Source organism: Euphorbia lathyris, chromosome 3 (genome assembly GCF_963576675.1).
Source record: "Euphorbia lathyris chromosome 3, ddEupLath1.1, whole genome shotgun sequence".
Taxonomy (NCBI): Eukaryota; Viridiplantae; Streptophyta; class Magnoliopsida; order Malpighiales; family Euphorbiaceae; genus Euphorbia; species Euphorbia lathyris.
The window spans coordinates 62,795,380-62,817,621 of NC_088912.1; the positions used below are offsets into that span (position 1 = coordinate 62,795,380).

At 36.2% G+C, this 22,242-nt stretch overlaps 1 protein-coding gene across 1 annotated transcript; it reads left to right on the top strand.

The window, feature by feature from the left end:
- On the top strand, window positions 1-2,006 carry LOC136224463 (E3 ubiquitin-protein ligase RSL1-like). The gene is made up of 2 exons (XM_066012810.1): window positions 1-910; window positions 1,830-2,006. The coding sequence occupies exons 1-2, from the start codon at window positions 72-74 to the stop codon at window positions 1,900-1,902; spliced, it is 912 nt and encodes a 303-aa protein (XP_065868882.1). The 5' UTR covers window positions 1-71; the 3' UTR covers window positions 1,903-2,006.
- Window positions 2,007-22,242: the final 20,236 nt, after the last annotated feature.

The following is a 22,242-nucleotide window of genomic DNA, read 5'->3' on the forward strand; positions in this document are numbered from 1 at the left end:
CCAACCACAGCGCTCGTTTATCTATTACTCTCACCGATTTCCTTCATTCAACTCTCAATCATCATTTCCCTATGGCGAAACGAACATTTTCCGATCTTGATTTCGTCGACGATGCATATTTCTCTGCACTTCTCGACGAAGAAAATGAACAGCAAGAACAACCCAACAATGGAGCAGAATTCCAAGTTTCAGACGCCAAATACGCCTACGGTTTACAGTTTCAAGAGGCTCTAATGGGCTCCGTAATCATTTCTCAGTTAAACAAAACCAGCATTTCATCTTCCATTTTGGTCCTGGAACCACCTCTAATTCCAACCCTAAAATCAATCGAAGTTTTAGAATCTGGTGAGTCCTCAAAAGCTTTCTGTGAAATTTGCGCTGAACGGAAAGAAAAAGACGAAATGTTTGCAATTGAAAGATGCATCCACTCCATCTGCTCCGATTGTATTAGCAAACATGTGGCGGTCAGAATCCAAGGTGGCTCTAGAATAGTTACTTGCCCCGGATTAGGTTGCGAGGCGGTTCTGGAATTGGATTCTTGCCGGCCAACGCTTCCTGAAGGAGTGATTGATCTGTGGGAGAAAGTGCTCTGCGAGGAGATGATAAGTGCGGCGCATAGATTCTACTGCCCGTTCAAGGATTGTTCGGCGATGTTGGTGGATGATAATGAAGGAGGAGAAGTAATTAGGGAATCGGAATGCCCATTATGCCATAGATTGTTCTGTGCTCAGTGCCATGTCCCTTGGCATTCTGGGGTTAATTGTGAGGCGTTTCAGGGGCTGAATGAAGATGAAAGAGGAAAGGAAGATTTGATGGTTATGCAACTTGCTAATGCTCACAAGTGGAGCAGATGTCCGCAGTGTAAATTCTACGTTGAAAGAACTGAAGGCTGCCCTCATATCACTTGCAGGTTAGTATTTTACTTTTCATCTACCGATTCGTTTTACAGTAAAACCTCTATAAATTAATACTCGATAAATTAATAAATTCTTTAAAATCTTCTAATCCCGACTTGGGCCAGTTCAAAAAATGATCAATTTTAATAAATTAATAATTTCTCAAATACATACGAGAAATATATATAGATATACATACTTAGCATAATTTAACAAAAATATGAATTTACAGTATTTTTTTTTCTTGAAATTTAAATCTAGTTGAATTTTATCTCTAACTATTCTTAGTGAATTCAAAAGTTACAGTGTATCATTGTCAAATTGTAATAAAAAAATTGTAAAGAGTGGTTGATGCTATAATTGCTTCCTTTCTTGTGACTGGTTTCAAAGGTATCGAATCATCCTCAGCTTCATCCTCAATTGAATTTTGCATAACGTTCGACACAATTTCTTCTAAACTTGGACTTGTGAGCATTCATTGTTTTCACCTGGATAATCCAATATGTATTTGATTGACATTCATTTGATTTCGGTAACCAAGCTAACCAATCATTCCCTCAAGTTCATGAATATCTTCTTCAGTGATTGCTTCCTCTAAATTCGTTGTGACAGATTTATCCCCTATACGAATTTAGCAATGTTTGAAACAAATTGCTATTGAAACAATTAATAATTTAAATTTTATTTTAAAAAAAATTAAAATCACTCTATAAATTAATAATTAATAATTTATCGATTAATTAATAACTTTATAAATTAATAAAATTCAATGGTCCCAACATTATTAATTTATAGAGGTTTTATCATATATGGAGAAATGGATTTTAGGAATTATAATGAGATAGAATTTATTTGACATGAACGATCAATTTCGAAATGAATACATAATTTGTTTGCAACGGTAAGATTTATGGTTTGTAATTGAAAATGTAGGTGTAAATTCCAATTCTGCTACGGATGTGGATCGGAGTGGACTTCAAATCACGGGGGTTGCGAGAGAACGTAGCCTTGAGATGATGAAAGTTTTTAGGAAGGAGAAAACAAAAATGCATTTAATTTCTTTCCCACCCATTATTCTGATTTCGTTTTTCTATTGTCTCTCACAGTACCTGCACCAATTCGTTTTTTTTGATAGGATATGTAATTGGGTGCAAAATATTATATTATATTATTGTCTTTTTTTTATTTTTGTACTATACCTTTTCTTCACGGTATTATTATATACCGCAAAGGTTATACTTTCCACCGCACCTTTTGACATTTATACTCTCTTCACAATTTCAAACCAATAACAAAAAAACTCTCAAATCCTCTCTAGTTTTTGAAGCTTTTCATAAAACCCGACCTAAAACGACATGCCGCCAAAGGAAGGAAGGAGAAAAGGCTTAATGAATCTTCTGATAAGTTTTTTTTTTAAATATGTCCGAAGGCGGAACCCGTTTTTTTTTGCCTAAACGGAACTCCGACGCCGTTGCCACCACGGGCGGAACGGACAAACTGTTCGTTCCGCCCGTGGTGGCAACGACGTCGGCCATACTTTCCATCGTGGAAAGTATGACGCACCCGTTCCACCGTAAGTTGGAACTGGGTTTCGCGCTCGTTCCACCTGATGGTGGAACGGGTGGCGCATCCGTTTTGGGTTATTCCTTAAAATAAAAAAGGGAAAAGTACAAAAATAAACCTTGTGGTTTGGTCCATTTTCGAAGTGCACCCCTGTGGTTTAAAAGTTTGCAAGTCGGTGCCTTGAACTTCATTCCGTTAGCAAAGAGGGGTAAAATTGACTAACGGTGTTAAAAGTCAAAGGGAAAATAGTTAATTTGGTCCTTATTTAATAATTTTATAAATTAAGCATCCTTATTATCTAACTATCACAAACAAACCCCAAAATAAAAAATAAAAATTCAATTATACCATCTTCTCCATTACTCTTTAATTTTTTTCTTTCTCTCTCATCTTTTTTAATTTTTCTCTCTCTAAAATCAAGTTTCTCTCTCTAGAATCACAGTTCAATAATTTCTTCCCATTAAACAATGATAATAATTTCTCTATATATATATATATATATTCGAACACTGAAAAGCCAAACCATATCTCTCAAGTCCCTCCAAAAATGTAAGCTAGAACCAACTAAACAATAAACAATTATTTTGTAATCTTAATTCAAATCTCCAAAACAGAGCAGCAATGTGGCAAGAACCGCTCCATTCTCGATTTCCTTTCCTCTTCCAAAAAAGTCTTCGTCGTCGTCCCCTGCTCGTTACGTATACTTCGCTCACTCCGCTCACCTCTCTCGGTTCATTAATCCTTGTGCCATCATCTCCACTGACAGACACTCTCCTATTCCTCCCGTGGTGACTTCTCAGAGCTCTGAAGAAGAATTCCGTTACATTGCAACATCCTTCCATAGATTGGAATCAGAGGGATGACGCTGTACTGACTTCGGAATATTCTCCAACTTCAATTTAGCTTGTTGCACTCTGCCAGAAAGGTCTGAGAAATTATTTCAAGTCTTTCAGCCTCTTCTTAAGCCTGGTACAACATTGATACCACCGAGGAGAAAGCTAAATTTTCCCTTATCTTCAATATCAATTTGATATATCAAATAGCATAAATGTGGTTTTATCAATTATTGGTAAGTTGTTTTATTATCATTGTTTAATGGGAAGAAATTATTGAACTGTGATTCTAGAGAGAGAAACTTGATTTTAGAGAGAGAAAAATTAAAAAAGATGAGAGAGAAAGAAAAAAATTAAAGAGTAATGGAGAAGATGGTATAATTGAATTTTTATTTTGGGGTTTGTTTGTGATAGTTAGATAATAAGGATGCTTAATTTATAAAATTATTAAATATAAGGACCAAATTAACTATTTTCCATTTGACTTTTAACACCGTTAGTCAATTTTACCCCTCTTTGCTAACGGAATGAAGTTCAAGGCACCGACTTGCAAACTTTTAAACCACAGGGGTGCACTTCGAAAATGGGCCAAACCACAAGGTTTATTTTTGTACTTTTTCCAATAAAAAATTCAAAATTTAAAAAACAAATTTTTAATTTAAATTTATATTGTAAGATTACTTCGTGTTCGAAATCATGGTCTTCGGGAATACTCGGGTCCATTTTCGTCAAATTCGGGTTTTTAGGCTTGGGAGAGAAAGAGAGAAAAAAAAATTTGAGTTTTTGAAAAAAATAAAATGAGAAAGGCATAAATGTCAAAAGGGTGCGGTGGATGAAAAAAAAGTTACAGTATATAGCAGCTCACTTTCTTTATCTTTTTTCTTAGCAATTTCTTGTTTTTTCTTAAAGCATAATATATCACGATCTCTCCCAACTTTGACCAATAAATTAAATGTGGAATGAGATTGGAGTGTTATTTGGTCTACAACTATCCTACACAAGGTCCGCTACTTCTGTTGGAGACTTGTAAGAAATTGTATTCCCACTCGAGTGAGACTGCGAGACAGGGGGTTGATATAGGAGATGCCTGTGTGATGTGCTCACTTGATATCGAAGGCGTATGGCACCTCTTTTGGTTGTGTCCATGTGTGCAAGAAGTTTGGAGGGAGGCAGGATTGTGGCGCTCACTTTTATCAAATTGCAGTTGATGCTGGGAATTTTGCAGATCTTTTTTTCAATTTTTGCAGGTTGGGCAGCAATGGGAGAGCTGAGAAATTCATGGTCATCATCTGGAATTGGTGGTGCGCAAGGAACAAGCTGCTGTGGAGGCAGACAAACAAAACTGGTACTGAAATTGTAATAGGCGAACTACAACTCCTCTCGGACTGGCAGGCAACTCAACTTCGGTATCATATCCTTAGAGATGGATCGCTGCAGGTCTCGTGTGATAAAATGTGGCATCGCCCCCCGTCGAACGTCACCTTGTGTTGCACTGACTTCAGTTTATTCACCCTGCTCAGACGATTGGGGTACGGTGATGTACTAAGGGATTCGACAGGTTCATTTGTGGCGGCAAGGTCTGTGACAACTGAGGGATTGATGGAGGTCCGAGTGGGAGATGCATGGGCTCTTTTGCAAGCAATTCAATGGGTAATCAGGCTGGGACTAACTTCTGTCATCTTTGAAACGGATTCTCAGAATACGTCTTTGGCCATCCAATCGTCACAGCCAGATTTCTCCAAGTTTGGCGATCTCATTACTCACTATTGGTCCTTACTGGAAAACAACAACGACTTCTCAGTCAATTTTATTAAAAGACAAGCAAATAGGTTCGCTCATGCACTTGCGAGAGCAGCTTCGCAACATGCTAGTCTGATTTTGATGTTATTCCGAGCTTTATTCAGTTACCTGTATTAAACTTTTATCGTTTAACAGCTCATTAATGCAATCCTTTTTCAAAAATCAAATAAAGAATGAAGATGACGAGTATTGTTAGAGATGACATGTATTTTAACTCTTTTTTTTTTGGTAGAAAAGGAAAAGAAAAACGAATAACAACAAACTACCCAGGAATTAGCCTAGGGAAGCTAACCCCAATCCTATCTTCTAAGAGAAGATGGGAGATGAAACTAGGGGAAACAGGAAGGGTAGTAACGCCTAACGTCCCTTCATGGCCCGCCGCCGCCAAGCGATCAGCAACACGATTCTGCTCTCTAAAAATGTGTCTGAACTCTACGAACTCAAAGGAGGAGCAAAGCCTTATAATAGCTTTGATGAGGTTGCGACTGTTAAGACCCATAGAATGATTCTCAGAAATCATTTTGATTGCTTCCAAATTATCAGACTCCACAGAGAGCCTCTTAACACCCAGCCTTTTAGCAAGATTGATTCCAGTAAGAATAGCCCAGAGCTCCGCAGAAAAGGAAGAACCCAACCCTAAATTCTGGGAGAACCCAGAAAGCCAGACGCCCCCTACATCTCTAAGCACACCTCCAGCCGCAATCTTACCGTTACTGAGGTAGGAACCATCAGTATTCAGCTTCACAACCCCCTCTCTTGGCCTGCTCCATCCCACGAGATGGACATCACAACATTGAGAGGCTCTGGCAAGGGACTCTCCTTTGAAACTATCGATAATAGAGAAAAGTTTTTTTGAGAAGAAATCAGCTAAGTTTGTCATAAAAACAGTTTTATCTCCAAAAATCTCCTCGTTTCTCCATTTCCAAACTTGGTGACAGATAATAGCAAAGAAAATGTCACCATGCTCCATGTATGGAAGCAACTTTCCTCTAACACCATCAGAGAACCAGTCGACCTCAGAATGTGCCATGAAGGAAGAGAAAATATGGTGTGGGAGAATTTTCCTCCAAACCTCTTTACTATTAGAGCAATCTCTAAGAGCATGGCACAAAGTCTCAACATGGCCTCTGCATCTACTGCAAGCTCCAGAATCAGCCAAGTGCCTTCTGTGCCTATCCGAATTAGTAAGAAGCCTGTCCTTAACGCCCAGCCACAGGAAACTCCTAATACGGAAAGGAACTTTAAGGGTCCAAATCGACTTCCACACATCCGAGGGAGGATCAGATCTAAAGAGAGAGAAAGCTTCAAAGGCCGATTTGCAAGAATAAACTCCATTGTTAGTCAGCGCCCAACAGTGCCTATCCAAGTCTTCCTCTTGATTACTCACCTTCACTCCCCGCATTCTAAGGAGAGTCTCAAGGCTAAAGAAAGTATCAAACTTTGACCAGATCCAGTCCCCTTCCGAGTCACTCTTAAATGGCTAAAAGGCAACTATTTATATATATATTTTTAAAGAAACTATTATATTATTTTTAGAATGTGCGCTAAGAGTCTCTTGAAATTGCTCCTAGTGATAATAATTTAGTCCATAAAAAGAGCAAAGAGAGTTTGTTAACCGAGCAACTACCTAAGATCATCATGTCATGGAACCAGTATCTTTTAAGTTTAGGATAAATAGTTTATTAGCTCATACATTGTTACTCGTCCATTTAAATGAGTGATTTGTATTTTGCTTATTAACGACAAATCACATTTTTATATTTGAATTTTAACATGTTTACACTTTGATACTTGAAATTTATTTTTACATTTAAAAAACTATTATTTTAAATACTATAAATACACTTGTTTTTTGTAAAAAAAAAATATTCGCGGCAATTCTTTCTCTCTCCTCTCATCTCCATCATATCTAATTTTAATAAAAAAATATAATTAAACTATTTTAATATATAATAATAAAATATTAAAATGCTATTATTTTAAAAATATCATTATCGGTATCAATTCGTATCTAAAATTTAATTTTACTCTTAATAATGCTATTATTTAAATATATTTTTTGGTGAGGTAGAGGGCAGAAGTCCGAAAGGAGAAAGAGGAGAAAACAAGCTACACAACCTGACTTAGAGCAACTCATATTTGATCATCAAACAGGGTGTTCCGAAGGCCTACAAGAGGTGCATCAAACTCATGATTATCCAAAGACATAGTCCTTGTGAAGTTCGCCAACCAGTCAGCAACATGATTCCCCTCTCTGTATGTGTGGACAAAAGACAAGATCCAATCTTTATCACGTAATTTTTGACACTTTCCAATAATCCAATAACATGGATGTTGAATAGGGACTGCACTCAGCATAAAGTTTAAGACAACATGACAACATGAGAATCCAACTCCACAATAATACGACGAATCCCTTTTCTCCATGCAACTTGCAAGCTAAAATATAGCCCCCAAAGCTCGGGAACAGTCACAATACATATACCAATATTCACTAAAAAGCCTGTAATCCATCGTCCTCTCTCATCCGGGATCAAGCCCCCTGCACATGCTCTGCCAGGGTTCCTTTTACACTCTCCATCCGAGTTAAGTTTAACCCACCCCGAATCCAGCGGCTTCCAACTAACCTTGATAACTTGCTTCAAGGCGAGAGAATTAGTATGTGGATTGTTAAAGGCGTTGTGACACGCCATAAACTTTTATCGAAGGAACAACACTTTATCCCTACCAAATCGAATGTCGTTGAATACGATGTCATTCCGCCATTTCTATATCCACCACAACATAATGGCAAAACAAAGTGTCCAATCAAAACTATTATACCTGAAGCCAGCATAGGTTACTGTCGATCCAAAGATCCTAGTTCATGGTAAAGAAAGGTTGTTGGAAAGTTTAAGCGATAATCTGATACCACACTTGCACTGTGTTTTGACAGTCATGGAGAATATAAGAGATTGATTCAACCCCTCCATATACGACACATGTTGCTGAATTGCTCAAATAACGTGCAACCCTTAATTCGTTTCAAAAGATCCTATTATGATTTGCTAACCAAAGAAAAAACCGAATTCATTCAGGCACTTTGAGTTTCCAGATGGTGGACCAAATCTTCTGGGAAGCACCAAGCTGTTCCGATAAGAGCAACTCATATCTTGACGCAACCGTATACGAACCTGAAGCAGATTTCATCCAAAAAATTGAATCTGATTCATCACTGTCTGGAAATAGGACATATGTCGCCATACGGAAAATGCATTAATGAGGCAGCAGCGAAGCTACCTCATTCTACTTTCAACCACCCTCCGAGTTCTAATAGTTCGCAACTGAGCTCTGAATAGTCATGTAGGGTGAATGTGAGGTCATATGCTAGTGCAACGGATCCTCCCCACACTAGCGGTTTAACCAGAACTTGGTTCCCTATCCATTAAACCAGGTTACCCAGTCCTTATTGCAACACACAACTCCCCTTCACTATACTTTTCCAGGTCTAGGAGATGTCATTCTAATAGTGAAAATTGTTGAAACACATTTCCATAATGATTTTGATTTGACAAAATTATTTAAATTAGAATTAAATCCCTAAGATAAAATATTCCAACACATTAAATTTAAATGCTTTGATTTAATTGCTACTAATATGTTTGTTCAAGTGTTGTTTGAGTATTTAATTCACAAGTTCAAAAGACATTAAGAACAAAGCTCAAAGCCCATTAAGCAAGGTTAAGGCCCAAGTAGAGTCAAACTGATCCAAAGCTTGAGAACCAACTCAGCCCAGCCAGAAGAAGGATACATAAGACTTGCTAACTGCTTCACAACGAAGCCACTGAGTTTTGACGAACAAGAAAAGGAAGAAGTTGACTTAGCAAACTTGGAGACAAAGTTTATCCAAATGAGGAAAGCCCTAGTTGAGCTAGAACAGTTGTCGTTCAGCTGCCCAGGAATCTTTACCATAAATGGAGAGACAATCTGACACATACTGACCAAAAGCTACTGAAGCACTGATCAACGCAGAAAAGACAACGTTCTCATTGGCCGAAGACACTAAGCACTAAGGAGTGAAAGGGACAGTATAGTCGTTTCCCTCCAACGTTATTTTGATTTCGAAATGATCGAAGGCTTAAGGTGTCACTATAAATAGGCCTCTCATTTGCTTCAATCCATGCAGATCTTCACCAAGTCGAATCGTTGACCAAATTCCTACTTGGAGTTTCTGTGCAAAAAGCAAAGCAATCTTACACCAACTCTCATCTTTGTGTAAACGATTAGAATAGATCTTACTAGTGTTCTTTGTTAATAGAACAAAAATCTTATCAATTCTTAAATTGTTAGGAGACTCTGAGTTACTCGGTTTTAACACTCAGAGGTAGATAGTGTTGAGTATAGGATATAGAGGAAGGTACTTTATATATCACTGACTATTGTAAGGGGTTTATGCTCTACCCAAAAGAGCTCAGTAGTGGATTAAAGCTCAGAAGGATTCCATGGACTGGATATAGGCAGGAGGCCGAACCAGGATAAAACTGCTGAGTAACATTCTCTAACCCTTTACTCCTTTATCTGCTTGCTTTTTATTGTGCCGAGTAAAACGCTTAACTGAACTCATATTGAGTTGTGTGAATTGGTGCTGAGCTCAGGAATAGACTTCCTAGTGCTATCTCTTGACTCAACCTTAGAAGTAGCCTTAGTCTTTGATTAACTAAAGTTGCCTCCGACCTCACTCAATATCACTGTGCCAAGAATTAAGTAAAAAATCTTAAGTGATAAAAGAAACAAGTCAGCCTTTAAAGAGAAAAATTTTAAATAGTTCCTTAACCCCCCATAGGAACTAATTCTTATATCACAAGGGACCAACAAGTGGTATCAGTGCTCCAGTAGCTCAACTCACAAGATAACACTATCTTGAGCTGATCCCTGATATGGCTGCAAATAGCACTCGTTTCCTCCCAAGAAATGAAACAACTCAGATTTTACCTGAGGGCTTGTCCATCACTAGGCCTCCACTGTTCTTCGGGTCAAACCATACCTTTTGGAAGAACATGATGAAAAACTTCATTCAGGCAACAAACATAAGTGCATGGTTAGCAATAGTCCAAGGCCCGTTCATTCCCTATGAAACTGTTGACAATGTAAAAGTGGTCAAAAATGAGGCTAAGTGGACTGAGGATGACCTCAAAAAATTGCAAAATAAAACTTCGGCTATCAATATGCTTCACTGTGCATTAGATGTAGTATAGTACAATAAGATTTCAGGATGTGAGTCAGCATAGGAAATCTGGAAGAAGCTCGAGGTCACCTATGGAAGAACCAGGAAAGTGAAAGAGTCAAAAGTGAACCAACACATGAGGCTGTATAAGCTGTTTGAGATGAATGACAGTGAAGGAATCTCTGAGATGAATGCAAGATTCACCAATATCATAAACGAGCTCAAGAGACTTGGAAAGAACTTCTCTGAAGTGGAGCAAGTCAAGAAGATATTAAGGAGCCTTCCAAAGAGTTGGCAAGCCAAAAAGACTGTTGTTGAGGAAGCTCATGACCTGACCACGTACAAATATGATGAGCTTATTAGATCTTTACTGACTCATGAGATCTCCATGAAGAGTTTCAAGGTCAAGGAGAAGTCAGAGGACAAGAAACAAAAGTCTCTTGTCATGAAGGCAGACTCCACTAACAAAAACTCCTCAGATGATGAGGAAATGGCCATGTTTACTCGAAATATGAATAGGTTGTTTCGAAAGAATGAAAAATATGAAAAAAAGCCACAATGGAAGTATGACAAGTACAAAGTTGAGTACAGTGACAACAAAGTCAGAAAGGAGAACTCAAAGCCAATCATTTGCTTTGAATGTCATCAACCTGGCCACATTAAGTCAAGTTGCCCCACTCCGAAGAAATATAAGAAGAATGGCAAGAAAGCAATGGTGGCAACTTGGAGTGACAGTGATGAGTCATCTTCCTCAGAAGTTGGTGCCACTGAGACATCAAATATTTGCTTCATGGATGATGAGATTGATGAGTCCTGTGCCTCTGAGCAGCCTGAACCCTCCTATGCATCTGAGAATGATGAGCAAGCTGCTGAGGTAGGCCTGAGGTGTGCCGAGAAGTCAAAACTGTGGTATATTGGCAGCACATGCTAAAGACATATGACGAGTGATGAAACTCAGTTCATCACACTTATGCACAAACGTGGAGGAAGTGTAAGCTTTGGAGATAACAAGAAAGGTAAAATAGTGGGGTCAGAAACCATAGGTGGAAACCCAACTATTGAAAATGTCTCCCTAGTCAGAGGGCTTGAGTATAACCTATTGAGAGTAGCTCAGCTGTGTGACAGCAGTAGAAAAGTTATATTCGATGCCTCTAAATGTCAAATGATTGAGAGCAAGACTAATGAGTTAATCATAACTGCACCTCGAATTGATAATGTCTTTATGCTGAACTTGGAAAAGAAGTTTTCAAAAGAAATATGCTTAGTCGCTAAGGAAAAAAATTCCTGACTATGACACAAGAGACTTAGTCATGTAAGTATGGACCTCTTGGCCAAATTAGCAAGAAAGCAACTAGTTGAGGGATTGCCAAAACTTAAGTTTGAAAATGATCAGTTGTGCAATGCTTGTCAGTATGGGAAACAAACAAGAAAATCTTTTCAAAGTAAAAATATTGTGTCAACCAAGTGTCCTTTGGAATTGTTGGGGTTTAGTGTCATATAGTCAATTGTTCTAGGATATAAACCAGCTGTAAATGAATTGTTCTTTTATATCATTTGTTTTAATAAGATATGGTTTTCAACTATATAAAGGCAATTACTTTTAAGAACTAAATAAGTCAAATAAAAGAAAATCCTTAAGTTTATTTAAAGTGATTATAAAGTGTTCATACAAGGATGAAGTGAGACAAAACATTATAATAAACTAATAAACTTAAAACCACCCCGAGTCAAGTAATATGTTTGAATAGGGATTGGCATAATACTGTTGAGACTTGCATGTGACAATGTCTTCTGTTGTGAACAGATAGCTGATCTCACAAGCTTCAGATATTTAGATATCTGGGCAGTTACATGGATCCAGTGAATGAGTTCATTAGGATTGGGGACCCGACTTAAGATAACAGGATGGATGGATTTATCCTATGTCACCTATTCATCACATTGGTATTAGTAGTTATAAGTAATCCTCAGACTCAAAGGAATATTAATTAGTGATTCTGGATTATGGAATGTGATACTTTGACTCTGTTCAAACACGATCCATAATAAGGATGACCTTGGGGTGTGTGCGGGCAGGCGTTGGGTGTCACATGAAGTAATTGCAGAATAGTTAATATTGGATTGATCATTTGTCACTCCTGATAAATGGGAGATATGTCCAGGGATCACTTGTGGAAGACTTGACTCTAAATCCTTGCAAGGTGATGGATTAAGGGTTGAAATAAAGATTTCACTTAATCTATCTATTCAGAGTTAACTCGGCCTGTATAAGTAAAATGAACGTCTCGCTATATGTGACTTGACATAATCCATAGTCATAAGATTCAGTTCAAGGATATAGTTGATAAAGGATCGAATAATACTTTACTTAATACAGAAATGTCAACGACGGAATCAACCTGTCTTCTTATAGCTCTGGGGGAATGTTTACGGTTCTGCTATTCACAGTCTGCGCACTCATTCCATTATACAAAGATTAAATATAATTTTGGGAAATAATTTAATGGTTGTATACGGTTAGTAGCAATAAGAACCTAATGGATCACACATAAGCCTTAGAACCAAAAAAAGGAATGGATAGTAATTAATAGATGGAAGCCCAAAATGGTTTTTAAGGCCCAATATGTAGGCGGGGCAAAAATTACATGTGTTTGACACATGTGGGGATTAATTTATTTAGACAATTATGATTAGATTATAATTGTGGTTAAATTAATTATAGGATAATTAAATTAGAAGGTTTAATGTGATTATGTTTCTTCTAAATATTATTCTACCAAACAACTAAATAATATCTTTATATTTAGATATAATTATAGATAATATTTATAGAGTATGATTTAGAATAAAACTCTAATTAAATAACCTAATTCTATCTAACTAGGTTTTAGATACAAGAGGCTATTTATGCCCCCCTTAACTGTAAATTTCGGCCAACCCTAATCCCAGAGGAGAGAGAAATTTCGGCCAGTACAGTAGAGGAAGAAATTTGTTCCGCTTGCTTCCATCCGATTAATTCTATCTCTTCCTTTTTCTCTTTGATCTTGTGTTGATTTGTTAGAGATAATCTTTATTGATTGTTTTCTTTTGGTTGAGATTTTGACTGATTTGATCTTGTGTTTTTCTTTGTGCTCGTGAACTCGGAACTAGAGTTGAGGGCACTACGTTAGCAACAGTAAATAGTACGTTACATAAGGTATTTCCTTCTATCCTTCTTTGTATAAAATAACGATTAACGGATCTTGGTTTAAGGAAATAGGTAAAAAAAATTGTATTTCCGCTGCCCTATGATTGCCTATTTTCCTTCAGTGGTATCAGAGCATGTGTTAAATCCGTTATTTCATATATGAAAATAAAAGGGTTTCAATCAGATTGAATAAATATTTATTGTTAGGTTAATTAATAAATTGGTTTGTTTAATTAATTTAAAGATAAATGAGTTTTGATTACCTGATAATTAAAACTGATTATGCAAAAGTTCCTAATTAATTTGGTTGATAATCATTATAACAAAACTAAAAGTTTTATAGTTAAATTAATAAAAGTTTTGTTTTATTAACTCTAAATGATAAAACAGAATTTTTTTGAAAGTTTCTGATATTCTGAAAATTATTTTGAAATTGTTTTAAAACAAATATATATATATATTTATATGTATTTAAAATAAAAAAAAATAAAACAGCAGCTCAGGTTGCTGCCTCGCGGCAGCAACCAGCGGCAGCAGGTCGCTGCTGCCACAAAGGCAGCGGCGGACCTGCTGCTTGCTGCTGACTAACGGCAGCAGCAGTTTAGGGTCGTGTCGTTTATCGGTCCGGCCCGATTGATGGTATTTTAAAAGGTGTTTTAAAATTAAAAGGTTATATATATATATATATATATATACACACGCTTTCAGAAAATAAAATAGTTTTGTTTTGGTTATCAAATAAAATGAATTTGTTTAAAAGTTTATATTACCTAATATTCTATATATGTAAATCAAAATGTTAAATGAATTATACAAATTAATTGGGATATGCATAATATTAAGGGTAAAGTTCAAATAAAACCCCTGTGGTTTCACTAATTTTCAGATAAATGATTATGATTTACTTTTTGTCAAAACGAGGATTGAGGTTTCACACTTTTAATAATGCTATTAAAACTATCTTTAACGACCTGAAAATGAAAATTTTCAAGAATTAAAGTTGTTCAATGCCATATTTTCTATGGAACTACATTTTCGATTTTAGAAAATCATCTTTTTTGGAACTTTCTCTCTTTAAACATTAACTTTCTCTCTCTTTACCAAATATCATCTAAATAATCTCGAAATAAAAAAGTTGAATAATTAAAGTTGCTTAGAATATTAGTAGTTTTTAAAATATGTCATTTTTGAAGTCGTAAATGGTGATTTTAATAGTATCATTCGAAAAAGTCCTTATTTTGCTAAATTTGAAAACCTTAGTCCTCGTTTTGACAAAAAGTAAACCACAGTCTTTTATCTGAAAATTAGTGAAACCACAGGGGTTTTATTTGAACTTTACCCTAATATTAATTTTGTATAGGTTATATTAATCTAATATGTAATTGTTACAATTTAATTAGGTTAAATATAAAGGATACGAAATTAATGGAATTAAAATTGGATGAAAATTAATTTGAGATGTTAATTCGATTAACCTAAATATTACATCGAGGATTAGTTATACCTAGTAATACCAATGAGATGAACAGTTGACAAGGATGAATCTATCCATCCTGTTATCTCAAATCGGATCCCCAATCCTAATGAACAACGTTTCATCGGATCTATGTAACTGTCCAGATATCTGTATATATGAAGCTTGTGAGATCAGCTTTCTGTCGGACAGAAGACATTGTTACATACAAGTCTCAACAGTGATATATCAATCCTAAACATATCACTTGACTTGGGGTGGTTTTAAGTTTATTAGTTTATTATAAAGTTTTGTCTCACTTCATGCTTGTATGAACACTTTATAATCACTTTAAACAAACTTACGGATTTCCTTTTATTAGACTTTATTTAGTGCTTAAAAGGGATTGCCTTTATATAGTTATAAAACATATATCTCATTAAAACAATTGATATAAAGAACAATTCATTTACAATAAGTTTGTATCCTGCAACAATTGACTATAGGACACAAAACCCCAACACCTTACTAGGGTCATTTGGGCTTCCATCAATTAACAACATCCATCTCTCTTTTGGTTCCAAGTCTTATGTGTGATCCATTAGGTTCTTACTACTTCTGGCTGTATGCAACTATTAAATTAATTTCTTCAAGAATTATATTTAATCTTTGCATAATGGAATGATGTACTGAGTATGTTATTGGCAAGTCTGTAATCATTCCCCCAGAGTCCGTTAAGAAGACAGGTTGATTCCGTCGTTAACCTTTCTGTATTAGTTACAGTATACTTCGATCCTTTATCAACTACATCCTTGAACTGAATCTTATGACTATGGATGATGTCAAGTCACATATAGTGAGACGTTCGTTTTTCTTGTACAGGCCGAGTCAAATCAAATAGATAGGTTAAGTGAAATCCGCATTTGAAGTCTTAAGCTATCACCTTGCAAGGATTTAGAGTCGAGTCTTCCACAAGTGAGCCATGGACGTATCTCCCATTAATCGGGAGTGATAAATGCTCAATCCAATGTATAACTACCCTGACATTACCTCCTGTGACACCCAACCTTTGCAGTTCACACCCCAGAGTCATCTCTGTTAAGGATCGTGGGACTGCAGGATCAAAGTCTCACATTCAGTAATTCAGGATGACCAATTAACATTCCTTTGAGTCTGAGGATTAGTTATACCTATTAATACCAATGAGATGAACAGGTGACAAGGATGAATCTACCCATCCTGTTATCTCAAATCGGATCCCCAATCCTAATGAACAACGTTTCATCGGATATGTGTAACTGTCCAGATATCTATATATATGAAGCTCGTGAGATCAGCTTTCTGTCGGACAGAAGACATTGTTACATACAAGTCTCAACAGTGATATATCAATCCTAAACATATCACTTGACTTGGGGTGGTTTTAAGTTTATTAGTTTATTATAAAGTTTTGTCTCACTTCATGCTTGTATGAACACTTTATAATCACTTTAAACAAACTTACGGATTTCCTTTTATTAGACTTTATTTAGTGCTTAAAAGGGATTGCCTTTATATAGTTATAAAATTTGCGCAATGCGCTTACATTAAAGAAGAAAGAAAAATCCCCACCAGACCCGGATGTGATTCGAACCCATGACCTCCCAAGGCATAGGTAAGCTCTCAACCACTAGGCTAAGAGCTTCACCACAATTGTATCCTAGAACAATTGTCTATAGGACACCAAACCCCAACAGAGTTGACTTAATAAAGTCTGGGGAGAAAAATCTGGAGATGTGGACTTGTGGATCTTTGATTTTCTTCAGACTTTCGTACGCAGTATAGAATGTTTGTTGTCTGGGTTCTGTTGGGCGAATTCCGCAAGTGCATGGTTTCGCTTGTAGTAATAAAAAGATATCGATCCCACAGAGAACGTCTGATAATTTGATTAAAAATTATTGTTTTGATTAAATTCGTTTTCTTGAGGTTCATAGAAAATCGTTAATGGTTTAAATGGTTTCTAATTCTAATTTTCGTTATAGTTAAGATTACAAACTATAGAAATTATGTTTAGATTAAAGTTAATTTCCAAGGCTTGTTTATACTAAAGCAAAACCACAACTTATAACTTTGATTTGTTTAGAAAGATGTAACAAATTATCAATTAATTCAATTTAATAGGAATTGAACTGTAATCAATCTTTCCTATTCGGCCTAAGACTGAAAACTTTAATAAAATTCGGAATCTAAACCCGATTATTCGGTATTCCCGCAGTGATAAAATATAAATCCGAATTTGCTTAAGTGTTCAACAAAGTTTGCATGCAAAATATTAGATTTGTTTAAATGTTTTTGCATGAAAACACCAATTAAATTACTTAAAAATATCACTTAGATCAAACTCAAAAATAAACAACAGTAAAGATGGAATTGTATTGAAAAGATATTTTATTAGTTTGAATTGAAACGTCACAAGTTAACAGAGAAGAAGAAGATTGGATAGAATTTTAACTAATTGAGTTCCGAGTTGTCAATCCATTACTCAACTCTGTAGGTTCGTCGGACCCTAGGGTGCCTCCTACACTGGTTCCTCACTGAATCCTCGAAATAGCACATATTCGGCCACTACAGAGCATAAACTCGACTTGAGTAAACTGTAATGAAAACTATACAATCTATACATTGTATCTCTAACTATTTGTGTTTGAACAATAGTTGAACAACGATTAATCAACTATTGAACAACACTCAACCACATTGAATTCTGAATTCTTCATCTATTTATAATTATCCAATAGGTCTGCTTGAAGAGACGTGTTCGTTAGTGAAGAGTTGCCTCTATCTGGATGAAAGGATGTGTCACTTGGAAATTAAAACATGTAAAATATGCCGAATAAAGTTGCTGTTTCTGTAGAGATTCCTGAAATCTCTGTCGCGGCTTTCGGAAGTAAGGAGGAGTGGGTGATTCGTGCATTTCTGGTGTTACCAGACGCGTGTCACGATCGAGATTTTAAGAATCTCGGTCGCGACAGAGAGTTATCCTGCCTTCCTTATTATTTGTTTGCTGAATCCCAAACGCGGCTTCTGAATCTTGTACGCGTCTTTCACTGAAAACTTGATTTCTTACTCATTTTTGCTCCATTTTAGCTCATATTTGCATTTTTCCAAATAATTTAACACCCTACACAATAGTAACAAATACCAACGTAAAATCCTTCCAAAAGAATATAATTAGCATATTTTTCACACGAAATTGACATAATTATGCATGTTATTTTAGGTATATTTTGGACTTATCATGTTCTTTTCCAGCCTTTTTAGGTTTAGACTGAGATGACTCAGCAGGATGCTCAGTGTAGTGTTGAGTTTGTTCAGTTTGAGCTTTAGGCTCAAGCTCAATTCACCAGTTTGCTGAGTTTCTGGTTGGTCAATGTCCTGGGTTTCAGTCTCAGGTTGTTCATTGTGTCCGGTGTTCGTTTGATGTTCAGAGGTTTCTTCATAGTCCAATTGTTGTTCCTCCTGTGAGGAGGGATTAATATCAGAGTCTCTGTCCTCATATTCCTCCGAGCCACTAGACAAGGTTCGGTAATCATGAGAAGAAGATATGGTGTTCTTGAAGATTAAAAAACAGATTGCAAAGGAAGATATAGATTGAGAGGGAGAGAGAGAGTGCAAAATTTTCAAGTGTAAGGAGAAATGAGAAATTTTCTTCTCTATTTATAGCCGAAGATGGGGGAGGTCAGGGGTCAGAGTTCAACGGTCAGAATTTGAACCACTCAGAGCCCTTAATTCTGACATTAATGCTATTTATGGCGCATTGTGTCTAGAGTTATGATGATGATGATGTCATCTTAGTAGGCGTGCTAACCCTAGAGGATAGATTATCTACTCAGTATTAACGCATAGAATGCAAGTCACTTTATCACTCAGTACAGTTTATACTTAGAGTTATTGGAGAGGATTGAACATACCTATTGCTTCTCTCAGCGCGCAGAATTGCTCACGAGCCAGTGACTTCGTGAAGATGTCCATGAGCTGCTCATCAGTTGGAATGTAGGTCAGCTTGATTTCACCCTTGAGTACATGGTCTCTGATGAAGTGATGTCTTAAACTGACATGTTTCATCCTGCTGTGCTGAATTGGATTCTTGGATAGGTCAATAGCGCTATTGTTATCACATTTGACCTCAATGGTTTTTGTCTTTACTCCATAGTCATCCAGCTATTGCTTAATCCGGAGGACTTGAGCAACACAGCTTCCAGCAGCAATGTACTCAGCTTCAGTGGTTGATAGGGCTACTGATGACTACTTCTTGCTGAAAGAAGACACAAGACTGTTCCCGAGAAAGTGACATCCTCCTGAGGTACTCTTGAGTTCCAGCTTGTCTCGTCCATAGTCAGCATCAGTGTATCTAAGAAGTGTGAACTCAGTAGTGGACTCAAAGGAATGTTAATTGGTCATCCTGAATTACTGAATGTGAGACTTTGATCCTGTGGTCCCACGATCCTTAACAGAGATGACTCTGGGGTGTGAACTGCAAAGGTTGGGTGTCACAGGAAGTAATTTCAGGGTAGTTATACATTGGATTGAGCATTTATCACTCCCGATTAATGGGAGATACATTCAAGGATCGCTTGTGGAAGACTTGACTCTAAACCCTTGCAAGGTGATAGCTTAAGAGTAGAAATACAGATTTCACTTAACCTATCTTTTTGAGTTGACTCGGCCAATAACAAGTAAAACGAACGTCTCGCTATATGTGACTTGACATTACCCATAGTCATAAGATTCAGTTCAAGGATGTAGTTGATAAAGGATCGTATTATACCGTAACTAATACGGAAGGGTTAACGACAGAATCAACCTGTCTTCTTAACGGACTCTGGGGGAATGATTACAGACTTGCCAATAACATACTCTGTACATCATTCCGTTATGCAAGGGATTAAATATAATTCTTGAAGAAATTAATTTAATAGGTTGCATACGGCCAGAAGTAGTAAGGACCTAATGGATCACACATAAGACTTGGAACCAAAAGAGAGATGGATATGATTAATAGATGGAAGCCCAATTGAGCCCAGTAAGGCCCAAATACAAGGAGGGGGCCGAAATTTGTATGTATTAGTAAGGGATTGATTTTATTCCATTAATCCTAATTTGATTAGGATTATGAATTAAATTAATTAAGAGATAATTTAATTAGGAGTTTTAATTAGATTAATATTCTCCTATTATTATCCAATTAGGTTATTTATTATTATCCTAAATATATTAGATATATAGTGAGATAATAATTAGGAATCCTTTTCCGAATTGGATTCCTATTAAGTAACCTATTCCTATCTAACTAGGGTTTAGATACAAGCTAATATATATACCCCTCCCTATAGTGAATTTCGACCAAGCCCTAAGCCTCCCCACTTGTGATTTTCGAAATTGCTTGGAGAGAGAGAGAAAAGAATTCTATTCCCCAAGTTCGTGGACAAGAATTCATACGGCATTCCATCGGTTGATTAATCTTATTCATCCCTCTTTCTCCTTGATCTTGTGTTGGTTAATTAGAGGCAATCTATTTTGATTGCATCTCATAAGGGTTGATTTTATCTTAACCTCACCGTGTTCTACTTTGCGGTTGGAACCTCGGAGAAGAATTGTGGGCGCTTCTTTAACAACGGTAGATTGTTCATCGAAAGGTATTCCTTCTTATCCCTCTTTATATGAAATAACGATTAACGGATCCTATGGTTAAAAGGAAATAGGCTAAAAAATTTATATTTCCGCTGTTATACTTTAGCCCTAATTTCCTTCAGTGGTATCAGAGCCATCGTTAAATCCGTTATTTCATATATGAAAATATAGAAGTTTTCAATATGATTGAATAAATATTTATGGTTAGGATTAATTAACAAATTGTTTGGTTAATTAATTCTAAAGATAAATAAAGTTTTGATTAATTGTTAATTAAAACTGATTATGCTTATGTTCCTAATTATTTCGGTTGATAATCATTACAACAAAATCTATTAGTTTTATAGTTAGGTTGATAAAATTAGTTTTATTAATTCTAAATGATAAAACGGAAATCTATTGTAGATTATCCTATTTCTGAAAACCGTTTTAAAATTATTTTAGAACTTATATATATATATATATATATATATATATATATATATATATATATATATATATATATATATATATATATATATATATTTAATATAAAAAAAATATATGACAGCAGCCCGAGTCGCGCCTCACGGCGCGACTGGCCGCTGTCACGCGGCTGCTGCCTCGCGGCAGCAGCCGCGTGCGGCGCAGGGGCGCCGCTGCCGCAAGGCGGCAGCGCCCCGCGTGCCCTAAGGGCTGCTGCCAATCAGCAGCAGCCCGCCCTCGGGCCCGGCCCGATACCCACTTGATTTTAAAATAGGTTTAAAATCGTTTTATGTTAAATGTATATATATGTTTCAGAAATTAATAGTTTTCTGTTTTGATTATCGAATGAATAATTCGTTTAAATGTTTGTTTTTACCAATATGTAAATCAAAGTGTTAAATGAATTAAAATCAAAATAAATGGGACGAGCATAATCAACGTTTTATATGGTTATATTAATCTAAGGATTAATATAAAGATACAAAACGATTAGAAGTAAAATTGGATGAAAGTTAATTTGACGAGTTAATGTGATTAACCTAAATATTACATAAGCCGGTTATGTAATCAACCAATTAAATTTATTTAATTGAGTCTATGCATGTTTGGAGTTATGGACATATTTGGACCATCTTTTAGTCTTTTGGTATTTTTGAAATAGGGCCTGCGCGTCCTGCCTTTCTACTATCTATTATAATTTCTCCTCTCATCTGATTCCCTTCAATTCAATTGAAGTTTTCTTATAGTAGTATAGAAATTAAAATGTAATTTCAAGGCGCCAAGGAGAAGACGGAGGACCTAAAGAGAAATATGCAATAGTTAGTGTTTCCTTAGGTTTGGCCTTTTATTCCGTCTCTGGCTCGACGGAATAATTTAGATGATGTGTCCATAACGCCAATGTATGAGAATGTATGTCTGATGTATGCTAAAGCAAATCAAGACTAAGTTAGATTATGAGACTTAAATAAAATCCCTCATTAAAAAGTTAAGTAAATAAGTAAGTTATTAAAATCGGTTGCCCCTCCCTAATATTATAATTCAGCCGGCAGTACTGGGGGCCTTTGGGTTGTTGAGTAAACTCAAGCTCGGGGTCTTATGGTAACACATGAATTATCGAAAATCATTTTTCATGAATATGGGGTAATACTTAAATTAGATTATGATAATTGGAT